This window comes from Acartia tonsa, chromosome 13 (genome assembly GCF_053477335.1).
Source record: "Acartia tonsa isolate MP-2025a chromosome 13, ASM5347733v1, whole genome shotgun sequence".
In the NCBI taxonomy this organism is placed as follows: Eukaryota; Metazoa; Arthropoda; class Copepoda; order Calanoida; family Acartiidae; genus Acartia; species Acartia tonsa.
In genome coordinates, this window is record NC_137272.1 from 6,735,543 (window position 1) to 6,760,608 (window position 25,066).

Sequence of the window (25,066 nt, forward strand, 5' to 3'; positions counted from 1 at the left end):
ACAATTTTGGACAAAAAATATACACCAACTTATAATTTTTATAAAAAATTTTTGGCACAAGGTAGAAAAAATGCAAATATACCAAATTAAATGTATGAAAGTGTATTTTTTGCATTTGTCATCAAAAGAATCACTGAACATAAGAAAAATCCTGAAAAATTTATATCAAAATACCCTAGTGAAAGCCTTTCTGAGAATAGATTTATCAATAAATTTTCTCCCTTTGGTTACAATTTTCCTTGTAGAGCAAAAAGTAAGAAAGCTACAAAAAATTTAAAGCTATGTCTGAAATTGTCATTCAATAGGCTTTCCAATGGTAGGTTTAGCTTTCATGAGTCTTTCATACAGCCAAAGTTATAAAGGTTTGAATCCAAAGCAACAAAATCGTCACAAACAACCTTGATTTTTTAGGGAATATGGTCTGTTAACTTTAAAATGGAATAAACCCCAAGAAGGAACAGCTATGATTTTAAGAAAATCAGTTCCTGGCCCTCCAATGTGTATATTTGATGGCCATATAGTCCGTTTTTATGGTAGGTTTTGTCAAACTTCTTTTGCCTTGAGGACCACTGTGTAGAAAAGGACTTCATACAATACAAACAACCAATGATAGTTTACAGTTTACCATATTGGTCAATTACAATGTATACTGGGCTGTCATTTGTCATTTATATTGTATGTCGTCATTTTTTTATAGGCACTATAAGCTTGTTGTTAATGTTTAGATAAGCTCAGCTGCAAGTAATTTAAGGAATAATATACCTCCACTCAAACAATCTGAAACCACAGTTCTTAGGTAAATCATTAAGTTCCTACAAATAAATGTATTAAGTTTAGATGTATAACCCAGACAACTACCTGGATCCAGTGTTGGGGGAACTTTTTTGTCTGCTATCAAATTGCTTTCTGCTCTCTTGTAGCGACTTGGTTGTGCTAATATTTGCGATGCTATTTGCTGATATTCAAAGACCCAATTGAAAGTCGGTACGGGGTGGAGACATAAAGTTATTTAACCCCTCCCCCCCCCCCCATTGTTTTACTTTAATGTCCATTTGTCTTTTATGCTATTTTTTTGGCTGTCAATGGTCATAGCGAATAAAATTTTGTTGCTAAGAGTTCAATGAGTTGAGTATCCATTCATTAACTTGTCCGTCTGAAATTCAACTAACAAAATTTATCTCTAAATAGAATTTTAAACGCCTTTCAAAAAGAGGAAAGCTGTCTGTCTTTTTGTTTTTTATTTTTTGTCTTTACTGTAAACTGATTTTGTATGCCTTTTTAAGAAAATTTAATTGATAACTTGTAATTTTTATGACCCCCAAGGATCTCTTAAAAATGGTCTCGCAAAAATGCATCTGTCTGCATGTCCGTCTGTCCGAAAGACATTATTGTTATTCTTTTCATTTAAAAAGCCATTAATTTTTCAGAGCACTGTATGACAGTCTTTACTTTGGAAAGAACAATTCTATCTACAAGGGTAATTTTATCAGGTATAATTTATTAATAATGAATCATCCTGTGGAATTAAAACTATATTTTTATTACAATAAGGACAATTTTGTTTATAAATAACGCAGTAATTGTATCAGAGCTCGATCTTTAAATCGTTTATAGGTGATTTAAACCGGGGCGATTCATTTGGCGCACCATCAAATTATTAATATCAATCTTTAAATCGAATTTGCATGGGCGATTTGAATCGGGCAGTGGCGCGGGCCCGGCGCGGCAATGGCACTCACCGAGTGGCATTGCCGGTTTAAATCGGGGTGAATCATGCACTGAGCCCCAACGAAAGACCCATTGCATATGTAATAAATGGATATTTTTTTTAATTACTTTAATATTTTATTGCAAAACTATCGTGAAAACATTTTTATAGTTATTTTTAAAATAAATTATATATTAATGTTTTATATAAAATACCATACTGACACGGTATTTTATATAAAATACCTTACTGGCACTGCTTAAGTAATAAAGTTGTACTGGCGCGGATCGATATTTTAGTGAGTGCGCAAGCGATTTAACAACACCGCGCCGAAAATCTTTTAAAAATCAGGTGCGCTGTGGCTTACCACCAGCGCGCCTACAGTTCACCTCTGAATCGCCCCGTTTCAGCGCGGCATAAAAACGATTTAAAGATCAAGCTCAGGTATACTTTCATACATTTCATAATATGGAATCATCCTGTGGAATTAAAACTCTAGTCAGAATACAATTTTGTCTATAAAAAACGCAGTAATTGCAAGATAAGAATATGATTTTCATGAAAAAAAGGATAAATTGTAAATAAATCACATAGTATGACATATAATAAATACTCATTTTTTATTTAATTAAATTTTTTGTGAAAATTCCCAATACTAATTAGTATCCAGTACATAGTTCACTTGATATGTCGGTCTGAAAAAGGTTTCGTGAGTTTTTTTGCAATTAATTTTTACTTGACTTGTTTGCTTTTCAAATAACTTTTTTTACTTCCATCTATGATTTTTGTTATTCGCTACTTATGGATGTTTTCATCCTTGTTTTTTTTTATTTAGACAAAGTAATGTATTGGACGAAGTATTGAAAGATATTGAGGAAACACCCGGCAAAATTTTAAGGTAAATTGTTTAATTCGTAAATATACCGTAAATATACCATTAGCAGAGAGCGACGGGACAATTGGCTGTTTATTACACGATTAGAGTAAAACACTAGAGGGAGAAAGGGTTAAATAACTGTATCTCAACCACCTTGTGCAACTTTTATAATGGGTCATTGAAAATCAACCAATGGTGTCGCTTATATCAACACAGCCAAGTAGCAGAAAATTATTTAGAAGCAGACGAAAGAGGTCTTTGAAAAATGAATGGAGGTAGTTGTCTTTATATACATATATACTATAGATCTGTTATTACACGAGTACCCAAAGTTTTCTTATCCGTTAGCTAATTAACAACTTTGGAAACTTTTCCTGCATTTTTATTTGTTGTTTTGTTCAGTGTTCCAACGTTTTAACCAAAAATCTTCATCTACAAAATAGGGGATTTTGTGTGTCAATATTGGGGATGTACATCAAATTAACGGCCATTGTCTTCCTTTATATCCCTGCTAACACAGACACATACATAAAGAGAGAGGGAAACAAATAAAAAAATTCATAAGTAGCGCAGCAATCCTTTCAGGAAAATTAGTAAGTTTTTTTTTGTATGACCGTAAAGATATCGGCAACCATAGAACCGATTGAGTTTGCCATTTTAGGGATACTTTTTCTAAGTTTCAGAATGGTTTTTATCTAAAATGTGTCCAAATTAAAATCTTGTGGGATGATTTGAGGTTATTTTCTGCCTACTCCATGTTGCTAATAGTAACAAAATAAAAAAATATGGCTATTTTATGATAATAGAAAAATCAAAAGATTTAATGATAAAATTTAGAAACACGTTAAAATAATAATGTTTAAGACGGCTTATCTGCCACTACGAAAGCTGGGCTGACTAGTTACGAAGACAATTATATACAAGAGTAGCGCAAAACAAGTTAAAAAAATTTGATAGCTTGGGTCAAAAAATTTGGGGTGATCATTTCTTTCGATGGATGAGTTATCTTGGACAGACACTCGACTTGTTACTTTTAAATAATGATTTATATCTAGTGAGCTGGAAAATATGGTACAAGAATTAACTAATCCAAACTCAGCTTTTGTTTACATTGGAACAAATGTTAAGGTAATTTAGGCTTGATAGAATTGTCCTATTGGTGTTAAACTTTCACTGAAATTTTAGTGAAAATAATCTAAATTCATATGCAAAATGAAGAGAAACATCTTATAGTGCCTAATAAAAAATGATATTATACAATAGAAATGACCAATGATAGCGTCATTTTCATTAGGCACTATAAGCTGCTTCGTCATGCAACTTTTATTATAGCGTTAGAACCACTTTTAAGACCACATATTACATTAATCATACCACAATTAAAAGCTTTGATATTTTATACATTTAAATATACAATATTACTTATTAATTTTAATTTTTTATAGAAATTCAGTGATTTGTACGGTAAAGAAATGGGACCTTTGAAGACCCTCTTCAATGAATCTTCTTATGAGGTAATTAAACTTTCAAAGATAATCTACCAAATATGCTAAGTACAGGCATATTCAATGATGCGCTTCTAATGATTAGTTTAATCTTGCTTTTTTTAATTTTATGAGAACAATATTAAAATATTTTTTTTAAATTGGCGTATCATTGCTATTTTTTCATATGGTTTAGTTTTTTAGCTGAAATTAATATGATTTCAACTTTAAATATTTGTTTTAATTTTTTTTTCGAGTTCAAATTTTTTAAAAAACTAATCTTTAAGGACACAACAGATCTGTCAGAAAGATTTGAGCTGAATTCTGAACATACCTACAGAGGACAAGACAAAAATATTAGCAAGTAAGTTAAAAATATTTCTTAGTTTTCGCCAAAAATGTTAGTGCTTACATACATAATACATAATATTTAAAACCCAGTACCCAATATAGCTTAATCTAACCTGACCTCCATCCCAAATTATTGTAAAATAATTTTATGTTAATTACAAAAACAAAAATTTAGCATGATTAGAATCCTAATATAAGATTATTATAGGATAAGTTTTTATTCAATTTATTAAAAGTTTGGACTGACTTGTTAGTAAAATCTGTTTACAATTTTAGGCATTATATATTTGGAGTGGCAGGCACTGAGTCTTGTTATATGAAGCAGGGAATTACTTACAACAATACTGATTGGACACATCCAGAGGTTAGTTCTAATATTTTGCGGATTTTTCTCAACTAATTTATATTAAGCAATTGGGGGTTTACAATGAGTAACCCCTGAGTGGTCTATACCTCCTATGCCCTAATCCTGCAGGGATACCAAGTACTCAAAATAACCTAACCTAACCTGACCTTCAATAATAAACAAAGAAAAAAAATCACCCCCAATTTATTACAAACATAGGGGAAGTGAGGAGTATCAGTACTTTGTGAGAAAGAGCAAAATTGTTTGTATTGCTTTTGATTTTATGAATTATGGGCTAAGAAACATAAAAAAAAAAGTTTAAGATGTGATAGAAATATTATTTAAGGTTGCTGACATACGAGTGTTGTTACAATACCTGTCCGACCGTATGTACGACGAGGTGCGCGGGTCTGGTCTGACCTACGGAGTGTCCATGAGCGTGTCGGTCACAGAGGGAAGGTTCTCACTTAGTTTCTCCAGAAGCTCCAGGCTCTTCACGGCGTACAGGTATAATTATGAGGGAACTAAAGGGATAAGACAATGGATGATAATTTGATTTACATCCCCAATGATGATACCAAAAATTACTCCTTTTGTATATTATAATTATTAGTTGAAACGTTAGTACACTCAGCTTAACCAACCTATCAAAATTTAATAAAATTCCCCAAGCTTCTTTAGGCAACGAATAAGAAATCATCATATAAAACTTTGGGGACTAGTGTAGTAAATAACCAAATGAAAAAACTTCCAGGCTTCTATAAGAAGCTTTAAAACATTACCATATTGTTCAATCGGTATAGCATATATTCCTGGGAATAGCAAAATCGATCAGTACTATAGTATACAGACTTACGTCCTGTTACTTTTTTTCAAGGATAAATATCTTGTTATAGTGCTGTACGCGATATCCTGAAGAGATACAGTGAAAGCCCCGAGGAGTGGGACTCAACCTTGTTAGACAGTGCCAGGAAAGGATTATTTTTAAAAAATGAGTAATAGTTATAGACAGATTTCCGCGGATATTAAAAAAATTAAAGGATTCAAACCAGTTTTGTTAGCCCCCGTGAGGCCGAAGACCCGGGCAAGTAAAAGTGGTATTAATTTTATGATTAATATTTTAATATTGATGGCAAATTGTCTGTAATTGGATCCTATACATGATTTTTTCGTGTAGCTGAGAACCGGTTCTAATCCAGTGTATGTCAATCGGTTTCGAAGCCATTATATTAAACATGTTTAATATTGTAGAAGCAGTTTATAGTGCCTAATAATAAATGACGAGGAAAGAGAAACTGTCCCAATTTTGTATATCTTTTGCGGAACAAGTTCCAATTACGTCATATTTTTCTTTCCCGAAAAAGGGAGGGGAGGAAGAAAATCTCTACAAAAGAGATGGGGAAAACCCCCTTTTCTCCCATCTCTTTTTTCTTCCCCCCTTCCCTTTTTTTTTCTTTCCCCCTTCTCTTTTTCGGGAAAGAAAAATATGACGTAATTGAAACTTGTTCCGCAAAAGATATACAAAATTGGGACAGTTTCTCTTTCCTCATAAATGACGTCATACAATACAAATGACCAATGATAGGCCACTGTGCTTTGTAATTGTAATTATTAGGCATTATAAAATGTTTTTACAATATTTTATCTTAAATAGTTAAATTAGGGGAAATATTGTTTAATATTGTACCTTTAACCATGACAATTATGGAAGGGTTAACAAAACTGGTATTAATTTTTTGATTTTTTTTAATATTCGTGGAAAATTGTCTGTTACACAATGTTATACATGATTTTTCATTATGGGCCGAAGGGATTGTAACCAAAGATCTAACGGGATAAGACATTTGCAGACTAATTGATAGACATCCCCAATGTAAAACACAAAATTACCCCAACTGTAGATTACAATTAGTGGTTGAAACGTATTGACACTTAATTTAATAAAACAACCAATCAAAATTCATTAAAAGTCCCTGAAGTTGTCAAGCCAACGAATAAGAAAACGTTATTATAAAACATTGGGGACTAGTCTAATAAACAGCCCATTGTCCCCTTTCTCTCTGAATTGCAACACCCACTCAAAATAAATAATTCTTGGATGATTGTGCAGGGGAAGTGTTATCTATGCCTGGGCAGAAAAAGAAGAAACTGTTGAAAATCTTTTATCTCAGGAATTGCTTTAAATATACATGGATTTGGAGTGAGAAATATACCGGGATGGTTTTAGGCTATTATTATGTCCCCCTTGTCCCTTTGAATACAAAACCCCTTGATGATAGGGGCGCAGCCGATAATATATTATTTAAATATATAAAGGACCAATTTATTTAACTTATTATTCATTAAGCCTAAATTATTTGAAATACCTACATAAAACAGCGCTATTAAAATTCATTCCTAAATTCATTCTAATCAAAAAAATAAAACATCCATGTATTTTAAATCCATTTGATAGGCTATGAAAGCTTATATGCGAAGAACAGATACTAAATACAACAGGTAGATAGATAGATAGATGGAAAGGATAGATAGACAGATACATGAAAATGCTAGCGGCTACGACCTAGTGGTCTGTTGGGGCACTAAAAGGGGTAGGGAAAAAAAGCTGTTAGGGAGCTTTAGCTTAAAAAAGAAAAGTAAAATAATTTGAGGGGAGATTCTTTTTGGAGAATAGTGGTACCCCCCCCCCCCCCCCCCAAATATCTATAAATCTTTCTAGGAGCTCTGAGAAGCTACACTGTAGAGGAGAATCATATTGATTTAGCGGTAGCGAGATCCTTCAGTACAGACATAGATGCAGACACAGATCCTGTAACTTTTATATGAGGTTACAACATTTAGAAAGAGTGATAAGTAGATAGATAGACAGATAGACAAACAGACATATTTAAGATACAAATACATTATTATGAAAGTAAGTTATGAAGAAAAAATTTGTTAAGTGCAGCTCCTGGTGAAATATTGCTGGTGACGAATGCTTCCTGGTTCTTGAGATTAATGCAAGGTTCCTGGATCCAGCAGCAAAACTATTACCCTAAATCCTAGATTCCTGTATAATTTCTTGTAATGCTAGATCCAGGAACCTTGTAATAATCCTAGGAACCAGCAAGCAATCGTTACCAGCAATATTTCAATGGCAATATATTTCAGGGATTTTGTTTACGCCCTGGGGAACACCTCAACTGCCTCCATCAAAAAGCTGGCCGCCAGGATCCTGCCTGCTTTTCTGGATCCAGAGGCCACGCAGACGGTCATTGTTTGCAACCCTGCCGCGGTCCCCGACCTCATAGAGGAGTTTAAAGAATTTGATATTGAGCTGACGAAAATAGAATCTCTTGGCGATAGTTATTTATTAGATTAATGTGATTTTTTTTAGTTAAGAAGTTTAGGATTCTTTTAAACAATTGGTATCTTCTCTATTAACCATTACGAAAAAAAGAATTTAAATTAATTTCCTTCAAAATTTTTTATTATAACAATAATTTGTCGATAATATGTCGGTAAATTCAGAATTTACTACAAAAAATCCACCAATTTTTATAAGAATCTTTAAAACTTGTTCCATTTTATTAATAGTATTATTTTAAATAGTTTTGTTAATTAGTGGGAATAAAAGAAAAACAAATTTTTATAAAAAAAAATAATTATTTTTCTAGTCTCTTAAACACCCGGACTTAAAATTGTACAAAAAATGACATTGTTTTTAAAAACTTTTTTAAAATTAAGAAATTATCTTAAATAGTAAAATTAAAATTATATATGCAAAATCAATGTTAAATTGTATATTTGTATTAATAAAGAAAACAAGTAGGGATTTAGCACTGAAAAAATTATTGTAACACAGATTATTTTTTTAATATAAAGATTGTACTTTCCAGTATCGCTTTAGCTCGTGCCTTAGGCATTTTGGGACTGAAAAATGTTTTAATGTTATAATTGTACATTTATATATCCGCGGAATGATGTTTATAATACGATGCGATAAATAACTATTATCAAGTCAAAATGTTGGAAAAGTTTGAAGTAGAACAATTTTTCTTCATGTGCTATATCCCTAATTTTGATATTTAGTATTTTATTTGAACATTCCAGTTTAATTATAATTATTATTTTTGTTTTAAACTTACTAATATATCTCAATAAATTATAAAATTAACTTGTTTTTATAAGACTTATAAGTATAAGGACAATTGAGATGTAATTTGATGTAGTAGCGTGCATAAGGGAGATTTTTTGGGAGGGTGCATTTGTATTCACCGCCCTCCCCCTAACCTGATAAAAATAAGGTGGAGGATACCTTGAAAAGGATCCCTACCCCCTGATACACCCGACCTACCTTCAAAGCAGCACAAGGTGTGTCATGTTAAAAATTTTACGACCTCTTAAATAATTTTCCCACTTACGGCGTCAATTCATTTATCAAAGGACTCTTATTTCGATCATGTAGGGATTGCCTCCTAGGGGGGTGTATCCACCCCCCTGACAATCAAATAACACCACTCCTTTTATTGTTCCTCCCTAGATTTGGTTTAAGGGGGTGCTAAAAAAATTGTTTCTCTTTGCAAAATGCTGTGCACGCCACTTATTTTAGATATGTTATAACCAAAAAAGTAAAAATCGCAAAAAGCATAGCAACTCAACAATTAATACCATAAAGTCCGCGTTTCCATTTACTATATATGTCTTTATTTGATAGCTTTATTGACTTCATAATATAGTTTATATGATTTTTTACATTTAAACAGAAAATAAACACTATTGATGTATTTTTGACATAAGCAAAGTGCTTGATATTTTTGTTGTCTGTCCTTGAAAATATTCTGTAAAAGTAAAGGATTTTGATAACCACTCGACAAATTATTTCAGTTTTTACAATGGTCTTAAGCCATTATTTTATCCCCTATAGAATGGCTCATCTCCTTTTCCTTTCTTGCTGGGGAAATTCTAGTTTCTTAAGTTAAGACTACTGGTTTTATAAGAAAATACGTCGCTTTCAAACAAAGTACCTTGTTAATCACTAATAGCTACCCCCAACCCCCTCATTATTTCCTAAATCTAAAAAAAAAAAAATAAGAGGGGGGGGGTGTAGTTTTTTGTTTCAAGGCTCTGTTATTGGCTCTGGAGGAGTTAGGTAGGGGTAAAATACCTCCTATTATCAATTTATTTATCTTTTTGAGGGGGGGGGGGGTCAACTGTGCAGTAAAAGAAACGAAAATACTTTAAATGAAAAAGTCCTTGAATTGATTTAGGATAAAAAATATTTGTTTTTTATTATTTGTAAATATAATGTAATTTAAAACTATTTACAATTATAAACAAGAATAAAAATATCATTTGTGTTGCTTAGAAATATTGCTTTAAGCTGAATTTATAAAATATATTAAACCAAGCTGAGACAAACAATAACATTCATGTAAGTAATGAAAATAGTTATCCTAAATTTAAAAATATATGAGTTTATAATTATCATTTTCATTCGATTTTGATAAAATGATTCCTGGAACAACAAGGTACAATGTTACAAGCGAAGCATCTCTATAGTCAAGTTATAAAAAAAATCTTATGCTGTTTTTATACAATTATGCAACAACAGGGCAAGATAGGAGAAGCATGGGTTGATCAGCTGTAAAGAATTTTTTCTAGGGGCGATTTTTCTAGGGGGGGTTGGTGGTACCTACGCCTAAAATTGTTAATAACCTTTAAGGACCTATGAAAAGCTACCCTATAAAGGAGAACCCAATCGGTTCAGCGGTTAGCGAAATCCTTCGGTACAAACACAAAGACAAACATCTATCAGACAAATATCTTGTTACTTTATGATAAGGACTAGCGGCTATGCCCCTAGAGGCCTCTTGGGGCACTTTAGGGAGGGGGGGGGGAGTTGGATTTGATAACCATTTTTCATCTCAGATTTAAGAGAAAAAAAGGGGGGGGAGCTCACGCCCCCTATTTTTTATTTTTAGTTCAAAAAATTAAATAATTTTTTCTTTTTTTTGGGGGGGGGGGATTTTTTTCTATGGGCGATTTCTCTCGGGATTGTGGTGGTACCCTCGCTCAAAATAGTTATAAACCTTTCCAGGACCTATGAGAAGCTATCCTGTAAAGGAGAACCAGATCGGTTCAGCCGTTAGCGAGATCCTTCGGTACAGACAGACAGAAAGACATCCTGTTACTTTATTATATTTGACTATCGGCTTCGCCCCTAGCCTCTAGAGCTTTGCCCCAAGATGTAATTAATGAAAAAAAAATTAAGACCTGGTGAGAAGCCCCCACTCCACCACTAATTTTAAATAATTGAAAGAAAAAAAAACTGGGGGGGATTTTTTCATTTTTAGGGGGGTTGGGGGTGTCCCACCCCCCAATAAAATAGCTTAAAACCACCACAGGACCAATAGGTATATACCCTGAAGAGTAGAATCCGATCGGTTCAGTGGTTACCGAGATCTTAAGGGACAGACGATCTGCCTAACAGACAGACAGACATCGTTCTACTTTGTATTAATATAGATTACTCGGTAAGTTATTGAGTAGATTTGAAGCGCTCATTAAAATCTACGAAAGTATCATTTTCTCTCTCAGATATTAGCTGACATTATGCCTTAAAAAGAAACGGACAAAGTGAAAATGGTAAAAAGAATTTATGGTGACTTACAGAGAAGCTTTGCTACTAAATATATTATTGTGATCATATTTCTATTTTGATTTTAAATATTTTATTGTTTCATTTTGTTTGTTTGTTGTAATTTAATTTCAATATAAAATTTAATATTAGTATCAATATATTCTTTAGTTTCTATAGATTTCAGTTTAATAACGATCAATTGTGCTATGCAGGATACTAAATGGATAAGACATTGACCAATAAATTGATGTACATCCTCAATGTAACTCACAAAATTACTCCTTCTGTATATTGTAATTAGTGATTAAAACGTTTGAACACTAAACTTAATTAATAAACCAACCAATCAAATTTCAGTAGAAAACCCAAAAATTGTTAAGCCAACGAATAAGAAAAGGTTATCATAAAAAATTGAATTGCAACTGAAATAAAAGGCATACAAATAATCTGACATAGGCAAGATCCTATAATGAATACAATTTAACGCGTGGCCAAAGAAAAGACGCATATATCTTTTCCTACATTTATGTAAGCTGCGATTTATCTGAGTATGTTATTTGTACATAAGGCTAATCCAGAATAAAGATTTATTAACATAATAAATACCTTTATCCCTTTGGTAACTAGGTATTTCGGTCTCTAATATTTGTTGGAAATAATCGACCCCACCAACTTTTTACCATGAGTATGTACTATTACCTAATACATACTTATAATTAAGTAATAGGATGTCTATTTGTTTGTACTGAATGATCTCGCTAACCGCTGAACCGAAAGGGTTCTCCTTTACAGGGTAGCTTCTCATAGGTCCTGGGAAGGTTTATAAATATTTTGGGGGAGGTTATCACCACCCTTCCAAGAGAAATCGCCCCTAGAAAAAAAATCACCAGCCCCCTCAAAAAAAAATATTTTTTTTACATTTTTAAATGTAAAATTGAAAATAGGTGGGAGGGGTGGGGGGAGTTCGAATTAAAATTCACTTCAATTTCCCTCTGGGGGCGTAGCCGCTAGTTTATTTTATAGCAATACTAAAACGTATTAAGAATGACTTTAATACTAATTATGTATATCACCATCCGGTAATGATATTTTTTCATTTTTTTTTACAATAAAGAATGAAAACATACATGAAAGCGAAACTCTACAAAATCAGATAATATGACAAATGAATTATTAAAATTAATATTTATAGAGCTTAGAATTGTTATCTAGATTATATCTAATTCTTATATTTACAAAAGGTTTGAAATTGAAAGATTCTAACACCTTTAAATTTACGGTCGACGGACTGACTTGCAATAAATGTAGAAAAACTTTTTGACACTTAGGAAATTGTAAAAAAAAAAATAATTCTTATATGTAATTATGACTTTAAAAGTTGTATAAAAACGAATTATTTTCAGTTGCTCGTTGGCTTTTACATAAAATACCAGAAGTTAAGAATTTTTTCTGTATTATCCCAAAAAGTAAAAATTTCAGTTTTGTCTTGTCATAACCCATTTGTGCATTACAAAAACTAAAAACGTTAAAGATGGTTCCTGCTGCTGCTATGTTAGGAGCGTGACATTAATAGTTAGAGTAGAAGAAGGCTGTGGCCCAAAACAAAAAGTTGGTGTCTGAAGGTGTTGCTTAACTAATTCCCCGGGTGTTAATAAAACAATGGCTAATAAAACGGAGTACATCCCCAATGATGACACACAAATTACCCATTCTGTACAATGAAATTAGTGGTTGAAACGTTGAAACACTCAACTTAACACAACCAATCAAAATTCAAAAGTTGTTAAGCCAACAAATATGAAAAATTGATCGACCCTCAAATTTATGAAGGATTTTTTTTAGAGAAAATGAATTTCTGCACTATTGCAATTTTGCTTACTTGTGCAATGTTGAGCATTGAGGGCAGATATTATAGAAAATATGGAGAGGTTACGTGTGAGGTAAAAGTTTTTAGTTCACTTTGTCTGTCTGTCCATCTGTCAGTCTGTATTGATATGTTGAGAAGCACTGAGGGCAGATATTATGGAAAGTATGGAGAGGTTATGTGTGAGGTAAACAATTATAGTTCACTTTGTCTGTCTGTCAGTCTGTCAGTCTGTTTTGCAATGCTGAGCACTGAGGGCAGATATTATAGAAAATATGGAGAGGTCACGTGTGAGGTAAACAATTATAGTTCACTTTGTCTGTCTGTCAGTCTGTCAGTCTGTATTGCAATGTTGAGCACTGAAGGGAAATATTCTAGAAAATATGGAGAGGTCACGTGTGAGGTAAACATTTATAGTTCACTTTGTCTGTCTGTCCATCTGTCAGTCTGTATTGCAATGTTGAGCACTGAAAGCAGATATTATAGAAAATATGGAGAGGTCACATGTGAGGTAGACAATTATAGTTCACTTTGTCTGTCTGTCCGTCTGTCCGTCTGTATTGCAATGCTGAGCACTGAAGGCAGATATTATAGAAATTATGGAGAGGTTACATGTGAGGTAAATGTTTATAGTTCACTTTGTCTGTCTGTCCGTCTGTCCGTCTGTATTGATATGTTGAGCACTGAAGGCAGATATTATAGAAAGTATGGAGAGGTTACATGTGAGGTAAACAATTATAGTTCACTTTGTCTGTCTGTCCGTCTGTCTGTCCGTCTGTCAGTCTGTATTGATATGTTGAGCACTGAGGGCAGATATTATAGAAAATATGGAGAGGTCACGTGTCAGGTACATATTTATAGTTAACTTTGTCTGTCTGTCCGTCCGTCAGTCTGTATAGATATGTTGAGCACTGAGGGCAGATATTATAGAAAGTATGGAGAGGTTACATGTGAGGTAAACAATTATAGTTCACTTTGTCTGTCTGTCTGTCCGTCTGTCAGTCTGTATTGATATGTTGAGCACTGAGGGCAGATATTATAGAAAGTATGGAGAGGTCACGTGTGAGGTAAACAATTATAGTTCACTTTGTCTGTCTGTCTGTCTGTCAGTCTGTATTGATATGTTGAGCACTGAGGTCAGATATTATAGAAAGTATGGAGAGGTCACGTGTAAGGTAAACAATTATAGTTCACTTTGTCTGTCTGTCCGTCTGTCAGTCTGTATTGCAATGTTAAGCACTGATGGCAGATATTTTAGAAAATATGGAGAGGTTGCATGTGAGGTATACTTTTATCGTTCACTTTGTCTGTCTGTCCGTCTGTCAGTCTATATTGCAATGTTGAGCACTGAAGGCAGATATTTTAGAAAGTATGGAGAGGTTACATGCCAGGTACACATGAATAAAAAATACAAATGACCAATGAAAGGCCAGTATACATTGTAATTGACCAATAGTAAAATGTATTCTGGACTCTCATTGGTCATTTGTATTGTATGGCATCATTTTTTGATAGACACTATTAACTTCTTCGGTACAAGCTTTCAGTAGCTGTTGCTGCTCTATATTTACTTTGTCTGTCTGTCCGTTTGTCAGTCTTAAATGCTATGGGAGATATTGATTTTCTTGACAGCTATCAGATATAGATGGATATAATTTTTTGTTAAGACTTACAATACCAATAAGCATTCAGTTTGTAATTTGAATGTTCCGTCGGACTCTCAGTCTGACGTTATGCAATACAAAAGACCAATAATTGGCCAGTATACAGTATACACTGTGATTGACCAATGATAAAATGTATACTAAACTATCAATAGTCATTTGTATTGTATGACATCATTTTTATTAGGCACTATAAATTGCATCTACGTAAATTTTCCTTGATCCTTAAAATTCAATGTAAAAGTTTATTTACTCTTTGTTTCCTCGGAGATTTCGCTGTACTACTATTTTACACCATAGGGATGAGACAATGGCCGATTAATTAAAGTACATCCCCAATGATGATACACAAAATATCCCTTTCTGTAGGTTAAAATTTGTGGTTGAAACGTTTAAACACTCAACATAATGAAGAAACTAATCAACATTTACGCAAAAGTACCCAAAGTTGTTAAGCTAACAAATAAGAAATTGTTATTATAAAACTTTGGGTACTGGTGTAATGAATCTAAATCTAAATAATCTGATTTTTACAAATTTTTAAAAGAGATCTGTATTAACATTTTGTAACAATGTCAGGGTGATGATGGGAAGACCTACCAGAAGGGTGAATCGTACACGGCAGCTGATGGGTGTAACACCTGTAGATGCACCCACACTGGAACATCTCATTGCACTAAGTAATTTTTATCATCTTCAGTGTGACAGGGATCTAAAGGGATAAGCCAATGGCCGATAAATTGATGTACATCCCAATGATGATACACATTATTGCTTCCTTCTGTAGATTACAATTATTGATTAAATCAGAATTTATTAAAGGTTCCCAAAGTTGTTAGGACAATGATTACGTAACCATTATTATAAAACTTTTGAGGAAGCTTAATAAATAGTCGAATGTCCCCTTCCTCCCTGTAATTATAGTTCCCTAACCCATAGAGATTTGGCCTACCCCTCTCCTTGGGGTTAGGCATGAAGAAAGCATATTATGTTACACTTGTTAAGGTGATGTAAAAAGCACACCCATGTTACTTTTCCTTCACCTGCCTCCCAAAATAAACAATTTATCTATTAATTCCAATTAGTGATGTGACTCAAATACTACTTAAAGCATATTATATGCAGTAGATTTGTTTACCATCAGACCTAACAGCAAGCTTATTATTATCCGCATCCCAAAATCTCTATTAGTTGGTTGGGATATCTGGTCAAAATATAATTCCTTAGTCATCATGGGTTAATGGCGTAATGGTTAGGTTGTTGGATTGGTAATCTAAGGGTTCAAGCTCGGCTATGTGCAAAATTAACTCTGGTGATTGGGCCATGCTGATGAGCCCTAAAAGGGCGAAGCACTGTGTCTATGGATATACTTTTATATCAGGAAGTCATGCAAGAAGTATGGTGATGATGGTGGGTATAAGAAGCATGTCTGCACAGATTCTGATGGTGTCGAACGCAAGCAAGGTAAGTCAGGGATCTAAAGGAATAAGACAATGGCCGACAAATTGATGTAAATCCCCAATAATGATACACAAAATTATTCCTTTTGTATATTAAAATTAGTGGTTGAACATTCAACTTAATTAACCAAACGATTAAAATTCACTCAAGTCCCCAAAGATTCTAAGCCAATGAATAAGTAAACGTTAATGTAAAACTTTGGGGACTAGCGTAATAAACAGCTCTCTTCTGAAGGTGACTCCTACCTGGGATCTGATGGTTGTAACACTTGCACTTGCCTCGCCTATGGAAAGGAAGCTTGTACTAGGTAACATTTATATTATTATTAGAACTAAGGGAAGGTGATAGGTTCAAATCCCAGCTTTACTTTGCATGATAACTAAAGATGTTAAAAAATGTTCCTAATGCTGCTATGTCAGGTATGAGACATAGATATAGAGTAGGGTGAATGCCTTGGCTCTAAACAGGCGCAACTCATTACCAATGACTAAGGTCGTGCAATCTATGGGTTGGTTGTCTATAGGGTGAATGCACTGCAATTAATTATCCAATAAGCTTCTTAGTTAGTATTTTAAAACACTGCCTTTCATTCAAACCTAGCCTAGAAAAGAATGTGTGGATTTAAAAGGAACTTATTAAGATATTTTAACAGTTATAAATCTATCTCAACCAAACCGTTTAAAAATTAGTAACTACTGCTGCTTCATTATTAGATGTTTTTTTATTATTTTATGTACATAAGCATGAGATTGATTTTTTTTATAAAAAAAGAAAAAAAGTTAGACAGTTTTAAAAGAATCCTAAAAGATAAATTTTGTTTTGTTGCTTCTCTTTCAGTAATTGATTGAACATATTTCATCGAAGTTTTGAATAACTTTAGCATTTTTTTAGAATGTACTGCAGATCTGGTTAAGAAGAAGAATCTACTTACAAAAGCCTTTGGAGAATTTGGAGTGTAATTTTAACAGTAATTGTCATTTATTGCTTCGTGTTATAGACAGCTTTACGCGGATAATAAAATTAAAAAATGTAAAAGAATAAAACCAGTTTTTAACCCTAAGGGGCCGAAGGCCATGGCTAACAAAACCAGGATTAATTTTATGAATTTTGTTTTTATATTTGGATAAAATTGTCTGTAATATGATGCTTTACATAATTTTTCAGTGTAAAAGAATAAAACCAGTTTTTAACCCTAAGGGGCCGAAGGCCATGGCTAACAAAACCAGGATTAATTTTATGAATTTTGTTTTTATATTTGGATAAAATTGTCTGTAATATGATGCTTTACATAATTTTTCAGTATGGCTGAGAATCATCAGTTCTAATCCAGTGGATATTAATTGGTTTCAAAGCCATCCTTGAAACAGATATAACACAAATTAATTTTGATTGTAAACTTATATTGTATTAACAGCTTTGTTTGAAATTAAACACAAATCATAATTGAATAAAATTTCAGAAATAATATGAATTGTTGTTATTTGAATTCTGTTAAATTAAACAACATTGAGGTAATGTTTTTTAGCGATTACCTTGAAGATTAGGTTTTAAAAAGGGATATAAAGGAATAAAACAATGACCCATAAATTGATGTACATTCCTAATGTTTTACTCAAAATTACCTCTTCTTTAAATTACAATTATGTATTAAACGTGTGGGCACTTAACTTATTGAAACAACCAATCAAAATTCAATATAGTCCCCAAAGTTGTTAGGACAACAAATAAGAAAACGTTATCAAAGACTTTAGGGCCTAGTGTATTAAATAGTCCAATGTCCCCTCCCTCCCTGGGTTTTAAATGTTTTGAGATTTCAATATTCTTCAATGATTCCACAGGTTTTTTTCCCGTGTTTTCAAAAACATGGAAAGGAAAAAAAATTCAAACTTAAATTAATTGAGAAAAAATCCTCCAATGAAAACATCCAATAATTTTGACGATTATGTTTATAGTGCTCCATGTGAAAATGAGAATTTAAGCAGTTGGATATATCAATGGAAGAATAAAGCAAATATGTTGACCCTCAGGCAAATGAATACAAGATAGAAGAATCCTAATCTGGTTATGATTATTGTTTTTTGTCATGGTACATACAATGGTCAAGATTGTTGAGGTAAAATCCATTCCATTAAGGCTTTGAAGCCAATTAATATCCACAGTAGTAGAATTTTTCATTTTAATATCAGCGTTAAGCTGTATATAATACAATGCGATAAAAAAACTATTCTTTTCACAATATCTTCCCTAAACACGTTAACTTTTCCCAATAAGTCACATTTGAAGAAATACCTAAATATTATGATTTACTGTGGTAAGACGGCAGCATATGGACAAGCCTTTCATAGAGTTGCTATGCTTTGGCTTATCAAATTACAATCCTATTATCACCATTTCACCCTGCCCCTCCGGGGCCTTGCCGATACATCACAAGCAGCGGTCAAATTGGACATCTCTGATAGTGGGAGGGGCACGGCCCCTCTACACCCCAAGCCCCAGTTACCTGCCTTGCCGGGAGATGTCTACACCCCCTTGCCGCAGCCGGACCTTCCCCTTTCTCTGCCATCACCTGCCTACCCCAAGGAAGCAGCCTTCCCTCCTACCTTTGCGCCTGTGGACACAGCCCCCAGCTCAAAGGAATCCATCACCAGCTACCCCTCATCATCTATTATTATACTTCTATTTGCTATATAAACCTGTATATCTTTTGTAATGAATCAGTTCAAAATATATCCTTTAATCAGTAACTCCTTGTAGTTATTTATTGGTAGGATCTTTAAGGCTAGGGGCTCGTTTGAATCGAACTCGCTCGGTAGGGTTGAACTGCTTCACCCCGAAATACCACATTACATACAAAATAGCCACATATTTTAGATATGATAAGAATTCTTATTCATATGGACCAATTTTTACTATACATCAATATTGAATTTTGAATTATTGATGCTATAACACCATTAAAGTCAAAAGCACTTATAACCCTCCTTCTCACCTTATTTAAGAATAAAATTCAAAATAAGGGGTGGGGAATGGGTTAAAATACACACCCCTACTTTATTTTTTTTAAATAGAGAGGGTGGGGAAATCCGTGCTATGGAATGAGTTGTGTTAAAGCACCCAATTATTTAGGAATTGAATGTTGATTTAATGGAATTTCAAGAACAACAAGATCAAAATACTCCATACAAATCACTATATAAAATTCCCAAGAACAAACTATTATTTTTTTATTGATGTCAGCTTCATAAGAAATATCTAAATAATTTTTGTTCTCTTCAAATTTTAATTTTTAACTCTATATCCTAAACAAGTTGGAGAACTATTAAGAAAATGTTTCTCTATAATTAAGGAATCAAGTAAACCACTTTTTGTATGGTTGTTGTGAACATTTTAAGAATTATTTTGGATTAACCATTATAAAATGATGTTGGTGTTTCAGAGAAAATGAATTGTATGCTTGTGTCAATGTTTATAATCTTAATGAAATATGGAAACAGCAATGTTGTAAATAGATATGGATATGGTGATAAGTATGGATCATATTATCAAAAACCTAAATATGAAACAAGTTATGGAGACAAGCATTATGAAAAAACTCATTATGGTTATGGCACGTCATATGGAAATGAAGCAAAAACTGTGTATAAGGAACCTATTTATATGAAACCTGTTGACAAAAACCCTCCACCAAAGAAAAATCCTATTTATTTTAAACCTGCTGACAAAAACCTTTCACCAATTAAAAATCCAATTGGTATTAGACCTGTTGACAATAAACCTCCTCTGAAGAAAAAACCTGGTGGAGGAAAGGGCTTTATTGATGATGCGGTTGGTAATATCGAAAATGCAATCATGGGTGTGGGTAATCAAGTTGTTGGAAATGCTGTTAATCAATTAGGTAATGCAGCTGGTCAAGTTGTTGGAAGTGCAGTTAATCAATTAGGAAATGCAGCCGGTCAAGTTGGTGGTGCAGTCATTGAAAGTGGGCAACAATTAGTAGGAAATGCGCTTACCCAGGTTGGAAATTCTGTAATACAGGGAGGAAAACAATTGGCGGGTAATGCGATTGGTCAGATTGGTAATGCAGTAGCTGAAAGTGGAAAACAAATTGTTGGAAATGTGGTAGGCCAGCTTGGAAATGCAGTCATTGGAACTGGTCAAAAGTTAGTTGGAAATGTTGCAAATCAGTTGGCAAATACAGCTGTTGAAGGTGGAAAACAGTTGATTGGAAATGCTCTTAACCAGGTTGGAAAAACAGTTGTTGATGGTGGAACTAAGATTGTGGGTAATGTTGGGAATGCAGTAGTTGGAGGTGGGGCTAAACTTCTTGGTAATGTTGGAAATGCAGCTGTTAATACGGGTGCAAATTTAGTTGGTAGCTTTTTCAACAGAGCTGAGAAACCAACCCTACACTTTAAGAATCATCATGTGGGTGAACCCAATCACTATTATTCTAATATGTATAAGAAGAAACCAAAACAGTATTGATATATTTAATATACAATAACCAATAAAATACGTCCATAACTCAAAACATTTTTGTTTATTTTCTTTCTGAAATTTTTTTTCTTTATTATTTGAAAACACTTTACATTATTCTAAAGTTATAAAAATGAATCTAAAATATATATTTATCACTAGATTGTTATTGTTTATGCTTTTAAATTGAAATTTAGAGAAAAAAATTAGTTTCAGAGTAAATGAATTGGAAGACATTATCAATATTTTTGATAGTGTCAAAACATGGTACCTGTAATATTGCTAATAGATACAGCAAAAATGGAAATATGTATCCGTCAAATCATCTTGAATTAGATAAATATGAAACAAAAGAAAGATATCCATATATAAATGGAGTATCTATGAGTAATGAAGACCATATAGTTAAAGGAGGTAACCTAGTTGATAATATGTATCCAGGAGAAGGAAATGATCATGAGCATATTGGAAATGAATTCATGGATCATGGAAAACTATCTGTTGAAAATGGTGGAAATTATATGGGAAGTAAAGATATGAAGGGTGGAGGAAAATATGAAAGAACAGCAGTTGGATTTGGTCCACTGGGGGGCATGTTAGGTAGTGTTATTACTGGTGGAACACAATTGCTAGGAGGACCTGTTGGAAGTGCACTTCTGGGTGGAGCAATTGGACATGTTGGAAATGCAGTTTTAAATGGAGCTGGTCATCTAGGAAATGTTCTTGTTAATTATGGACCTAAAGTTCTTGGCCATGTTGGAAATATGGTAGGAGTTGGATCAAAGCTATTAGGCAGCATTGGAAACGGTGCTAGCATATTTGATAACAATGGCAAACCTGAAACACCAGATACAGATTCAGGTAAATGTTATAAATTTAAACTGTTCTAATTTTATAATCCAGTATTACTTCAAAACCAATTAATATCCAGTGGATAAGAACCAGTTCTCAGCCATACTGAAAATCATTTATAGCAGTGTATTTTATCCAATTTTCCACAAATACTAAAATGTACAATAATAAGATTCAAACCAGTTTTTATTTTAGCAAAAATCTGTTATCGACTATATAATTAATATCTGATCTATAATTAGGACAGTATAAAGCTGTATCAATTCCCAACTATCCTGGTGGTGAGAGCTCTGTTATAGATTGGAGTAAGCCAATTCCAACACCTCAAATACCAACGCATCCAAATCTTATGCCTCCTTCAACTAGTAAAGAATCTGGAGATACCAATCATTACATAGTACATTGCATTGATGACCATGCTAAAAGCTACAAACCTGGTGCAACTTACCCTGTTGGTGATAAGTGTAATAATATTTGCACATGTAAACATCGTGGTCAATTTGATTGTACAAGGTTAATTTTTATAAGCATTTCAAATTTTACATATATCCTTACACTAAAGTAACAGGATGTCTGTTTGTGTGTATATACCGAAGGATATTGCTAACCACTGAACCGATCGGGTTCTCCTTAAAAGGGTAGCTTCTCATAGTTCCCGGGAAGGTTTTTAACTATTTTGGGGGAGGGCACCACCACCCTCCTAAGAGAAATTTAAAAAATCAAAATTGTTTTACGTTTCTCGATTTTACAAAGAGATTCCAACACAACATAAACGTCAACCTAACACAGACATATTTTAAATATAAAAAAAAAAAGTGCCACTAGAGAACTCTAGGGGTGTAGCCGTTAGTTATTATGATATAAAGTAACAGGATGTCTGTCTTTGTGTTTGTCTGTATGTTTGTACCAAAGGATCTCGGTAGCCGTTGAACAGATTGGGTTATACTTTGCAGGGTAGCTTCTCATAGGTCCTGGGAAGGTTTTTAACTATATAGGGGAGGGGTACCAACACCCTCCCACCTGCGACCTTGGCTGAACATGTAGCGCATCCGCTCATTGTGGGAAGGTGATAGGTTCGAATCTCGGTCTGACACCGTGTCATAATTAAAGACATTAAAAATGGTTCCTACTGCTGCTATGTCAGGTGCCCGACATAAATAGTTAGAGTAGGGGAATTGCCTTGGCCCAAAAATAGGCAGTTAGGACTTCTCAGACAAAGGTTGTGCAATCAACGGGTTGGTTGTCTGATGGGCAAATGGACGCTTTTCACCGCAATCTTAGGGTTTAAGGCTGACATCCCTATCCCATATCCATAAAAAGCCACATTGTTACAGAAAAAAACTGACAAATTGTCAGCGGCCTTTGCTCCCCCTGTGGAGTGAAAACAGCTTGTTACTGTTACTGTTACCAAAACCCTCCAAAAAAAAATTACCTTCCCCCAACCCCCCAAAAAAATCTTCCCACAATTTTTCTTTTCTTATTAAATCTAAGATAAAAAACGGGTTGTCTAATTCAACTCCTTCATGTTCACTTGCCCCCAGATGCCTCTAGGGGCGTAGTCGCTAGAGCACATTTTAAACCGTCAAGTATATTAAATGAATTTTATTTTAAGGAATCTTTGTGAGACTGCGCCTGAATTGACAATTAATGAAGAGATGAAAAAGAAAAAGGAAATCAAAATTGAAGAAAGTAAACCTCTACACGAAAAATCATATAGTAAAGAAACTGAAGATAACAATCATAACAAATACAGTAAAAAAATTTGCATTGATGCGCATGGTAAAAGCTACAATGAGGGTGAAACATACCCTGAGTGTGATGAGTGTAATAATATTTGCAGATGTAGTTATGGTTCATTTAAATGTACGGAGTAAGTTCTTTATAAGCTTTAAATCTTTATATACTAGAGGCTGCGACCCTGGCATCTAGGGGCTCTATATATTGGAAGGAATATAGAAAAGCAAAAATAGCTTTAAACCATACCTAGACTTATTTATAAAACTGAAATAACTTAATACCATCTAAGGACCTATAAGAAGCTTCACTGTAAAGGAGAACAATATTGGTTTAGCAGTTGTCGAGATCCTTCACAACAGAAAAAAAGCTTAATACTTTATATAATAGCATAAGCACATTTTAAACCATCAAGTATTTTGAATAAATTTTATTTTAAGGTATCTTTGTGCGATTAATCCTGCTTTGATTGATGAAGAGATGAAAAAGAAAAAGGAAATGAGAATTGAAGAATGTAAACGTACTCGCGATATAACATATAAAGAAATAAAAAAAGAACCAATAGGAAAGAAGCCTACTGATGGTCTGGGAAATATATTTGGTGGTATCCTAGGTGGAGTTGTAGAGGGTGGGAAAAAACTTCTGGAGGAAGGTGGGAAAAAACTAATAGGGGGTATTGGCGGCTTGTTCAATGGAATTATGAAACCAGATCGTTCACATAAATCCAGCAAAGGGTCAGGTAAGCATGAAATATTTACAAGTATTTAACAAATTAAGCACTGAAAAATTTTGTTACGCCATTGTAACCTTAATTCAAATGACATTTTACTTAGTTAGGGCAATATTCTCTTTTGATTTAAGTAAACATCTAGAGAATTCAGACCATCATCCTCTTGTAATAGGATGCAGTACTCTAACATCCAAGAATATTAGGTTATGTAACATCCAACAGACAACCAAACCTTTTATATTGTACAACCATTGTCTTTCAGTCCTATTTGTGCATGATAAAGAGTTGCGCCTGTACATAGGCCATTTTATGCCTCCTACTCTCATTATTAGTGTCAGACATAGCAACAGTTGGTACTATTAGTATGACACGGTGTGTACCATACTCGAACCCGACACCTCTCTGACAGCAAGCAGGCACGCTATCATTTACAATAATGCAGCGAGTTATATTCGAAGAAAAATATAGATAAAAAGGCATATTTTTGAAAAATATTTCTTTCATCTTTAGGATATTATAAGCACTTTAAGAGTCATAATGGAGGTGGACATAAAGGAAAATACAAAAGCAAAAGATGGAGCAATGGAGGTCATTACAATGGAGGGAAATATAGAAATGGAGGACATAGATATGGAGGCAGGTCGAAATATGGAGGCTCTAAATATGGAGGAGTGATAAGATATAAATAATGATAAATACTTTTATGTTTTTTGTTATTAAATCTAGTTGTTTAGTTGTATTAAACAATTCTTGAAAAACACACAGAGAAGTTTTTAATTATATCTACTTGTTCTTTATCTTAATTTATTCTAATTATTTAACTTGAGCCTGCCTTTTATCAAAATGTTTAAAATTAAACAACAGTAAGGTAGAAGTAAAATAGCCTATAACCATTCC

The 25,066-nt window shown here is 33.4% G+C and overlaps 4 protein-coding genes across 9 annotated transcripts in view; all 4 read left to right on the forward strand.

Moving 5' to 3' along the window:
* Positions 1-8,920, forward strand: part of LOC145335358 (uncharacterized protein C05D11.1-like) — a 76,592-nt gene extending 67,672 nt beyond the window's left edge. Inside the window, exons 35-46 of the mRNA XM_080181094.1 lie at positions 726-796; positions 1,428-1,490; positions 2,544-2,606; positions 3,641-3,713; positions 4,031-4,099; positions 4,357-4,433; positions 4,697-4,784; positions 5,113-5,273; positions 5,663-5,734; positions 6,874-6,935; positions 7,220-7,265; positions 7,917-8,920. Of these exons, the coding sequence (XP_080037220.1) occupies positions 726-796; positions 1,428-1,490; positions 2,544-2,606; positions 3,641-3,713; positions 4,031-4,099; positions 4,357-4,433; positions 4,697-4,784; positions 5,113-5,273; positions 5,663-5,734; positions 6,874-6,935; positions 7,220-7,265; positions 7,917-8,127 (1,056 nt within the window). The 3' untranslated portion in view covers positions 8,128-8,920. The remainder of the gene's footprint in view (positions 1-725; positions 797-1,427; positions 1,491-2,543; positions 2,607-3,640; positions 3,714-4,030; positions 4,100-4,356; positions 4,434-4,696; positions 4,785-5,112; positions 5,274-5,662; positions 5,735-6,873; positions 6,936-7,219; positions 7,266-7,916) is intronic.
* Positions 8,921-13,228: 4,308 nt separating this feature from the next.
* Positions 13,229-17,839, forward strand: LOC145304304 (uncharacterized). 6 transcript variants are annotated; one of them, XM_080146164.1, is made up of 6 exons: positions 13,229-13,316; positions 13,752-13,763; positions 15,496-15,596; positions 16,298-16,380; positions 16,612-16,684; positions 17,269-17,839. In XM_080146164.1, the coding sequence occupies exons 1-6, from the start codon at positions 13,309-13,311 to the stop codon at positions 17,334-17,336; spliced, it is 345 nt and encodes a 114-aa protein (XP_080002290.1). In that variant the 5' UTR covers positions 13,229-13,308; the 3' UTR covers positions 17,337-17,839. The 6 variants fall into 6 exon arrangements, with proteins under 6 accessions (XP_080002290.1, XP_080002291.1, XP_080002293.1 ...); XM_080146165.1 differs by lacking the exon at positions 13,752-13,763 and having other exon boundaries at positions 13,229-13,328; XM_080146167.1 differs by lacking the exons at positions 13,229-13,316; positions 13,752-13,763 and adding an exon at positions 13,483-13,547.
* Positions 17,840-19,792: 1,953 nt separating this feature from the next.
* LOC145304303 (uncharacterized) lies at positions 19,793-20,960 on the forward strand. Its single transcript, XM_080146163.1, has 2 exons — positions 19,793-20,272; positions 20,318-20,960. The coding sequence occupies exons 1-2, from the start codon at positions 19,819-19,821 to the stop codon at positions 20,860-20,862; spliced, it is 999 nt and encodes a 332-aa protein (XP_080002289.1). The 5' UTR covers positions 19,793-19,818; the 3' UTR covers positions 20,863-20,960.
* An 82-nt stretch (positions 20,961-21,042) lies between these two features.
* LOC145304302 (uncharacterized) lies at positions 21,043-24,927 on the forward strand. The gene is made up of 5 exons (XM_080146162.1): positions 21,043-21,714; positions 21,948-22,218; positions 23,318-23,575; positions 23,880-24,178; positions 24,680-24,927. The coding sequence occupies exons 1-5, from the start codon at positions 21,075-21,077 to the stop codon at positions 24,856-24,858; spliced, it is 1,647 nt and encodes a 548-aa protein (XP_080002288.1). The 5' UTR covers positions 21,043-21,074; the 3' UTR covers positions 24,859-24,927.
* The last annotated feature ends 139 nt before the right edge of the window (positions 24,928-25,066 follow it).

Excerpts from the sequence above, each read along its gene's own strand:
- LOC145304304 (XM_080146165.1), top strand. The coding sequence starts at position 13,309 with ATGGAGAGGTTACGTGTGAG. Across the intron at positions 13,329-15,495 it reads ATGGAGAGGTTACGTGTGAG|GGTGATGATGGGAAGACCTA; the intron begins GTAAAAGTTTTT and ends TAACAATGTCAG. Across the intron at positions 16,685-17,268 it reads GGAAAGGAAGCTTGTACTAG|AATGTACTGCAGATCTGGTT; the intron begins GTAACATTTATA and ends GCATTTTTTTAG.
- LOC145304303 (XM_080146163.1), top strand. The coding sequence starts at position 19,819 with ATGAATTGTATGCTTGTGTCAATGTTTATAATCTTAATGAAATATGGA. Across the intron at positions 20,273-20,317 it reads AAATGCTGTTAATCAATTAG|GAAATGCAGCCGGTCAAGTT; the intron begins GTAATGCAGCTG and ends TTAATCAATTAG.
- LOC145304302 (XM_080146162.1), top strand. The coding sequence starts at position 21,075 with ATGAATTGGAAGACATTATCAATATTTTTGATAGTGTCAAAACATGGT. Across the intron at positions 22,219-23,317 it reads GGTCAATTTGATTGTACAAG|GAATCTTTGTGAGACTGCGC; the intron begins GTTAATTTTTAT and ends TTTTATTTTAAG. Across the intron at positions 24,179-24,679 it reads TAAATCCAGCAAAGGGTCAG|GATATTATAAGCACTTTAAG; the intron begins GTAAGCATGAAA and ends TTTCATCTTTAG.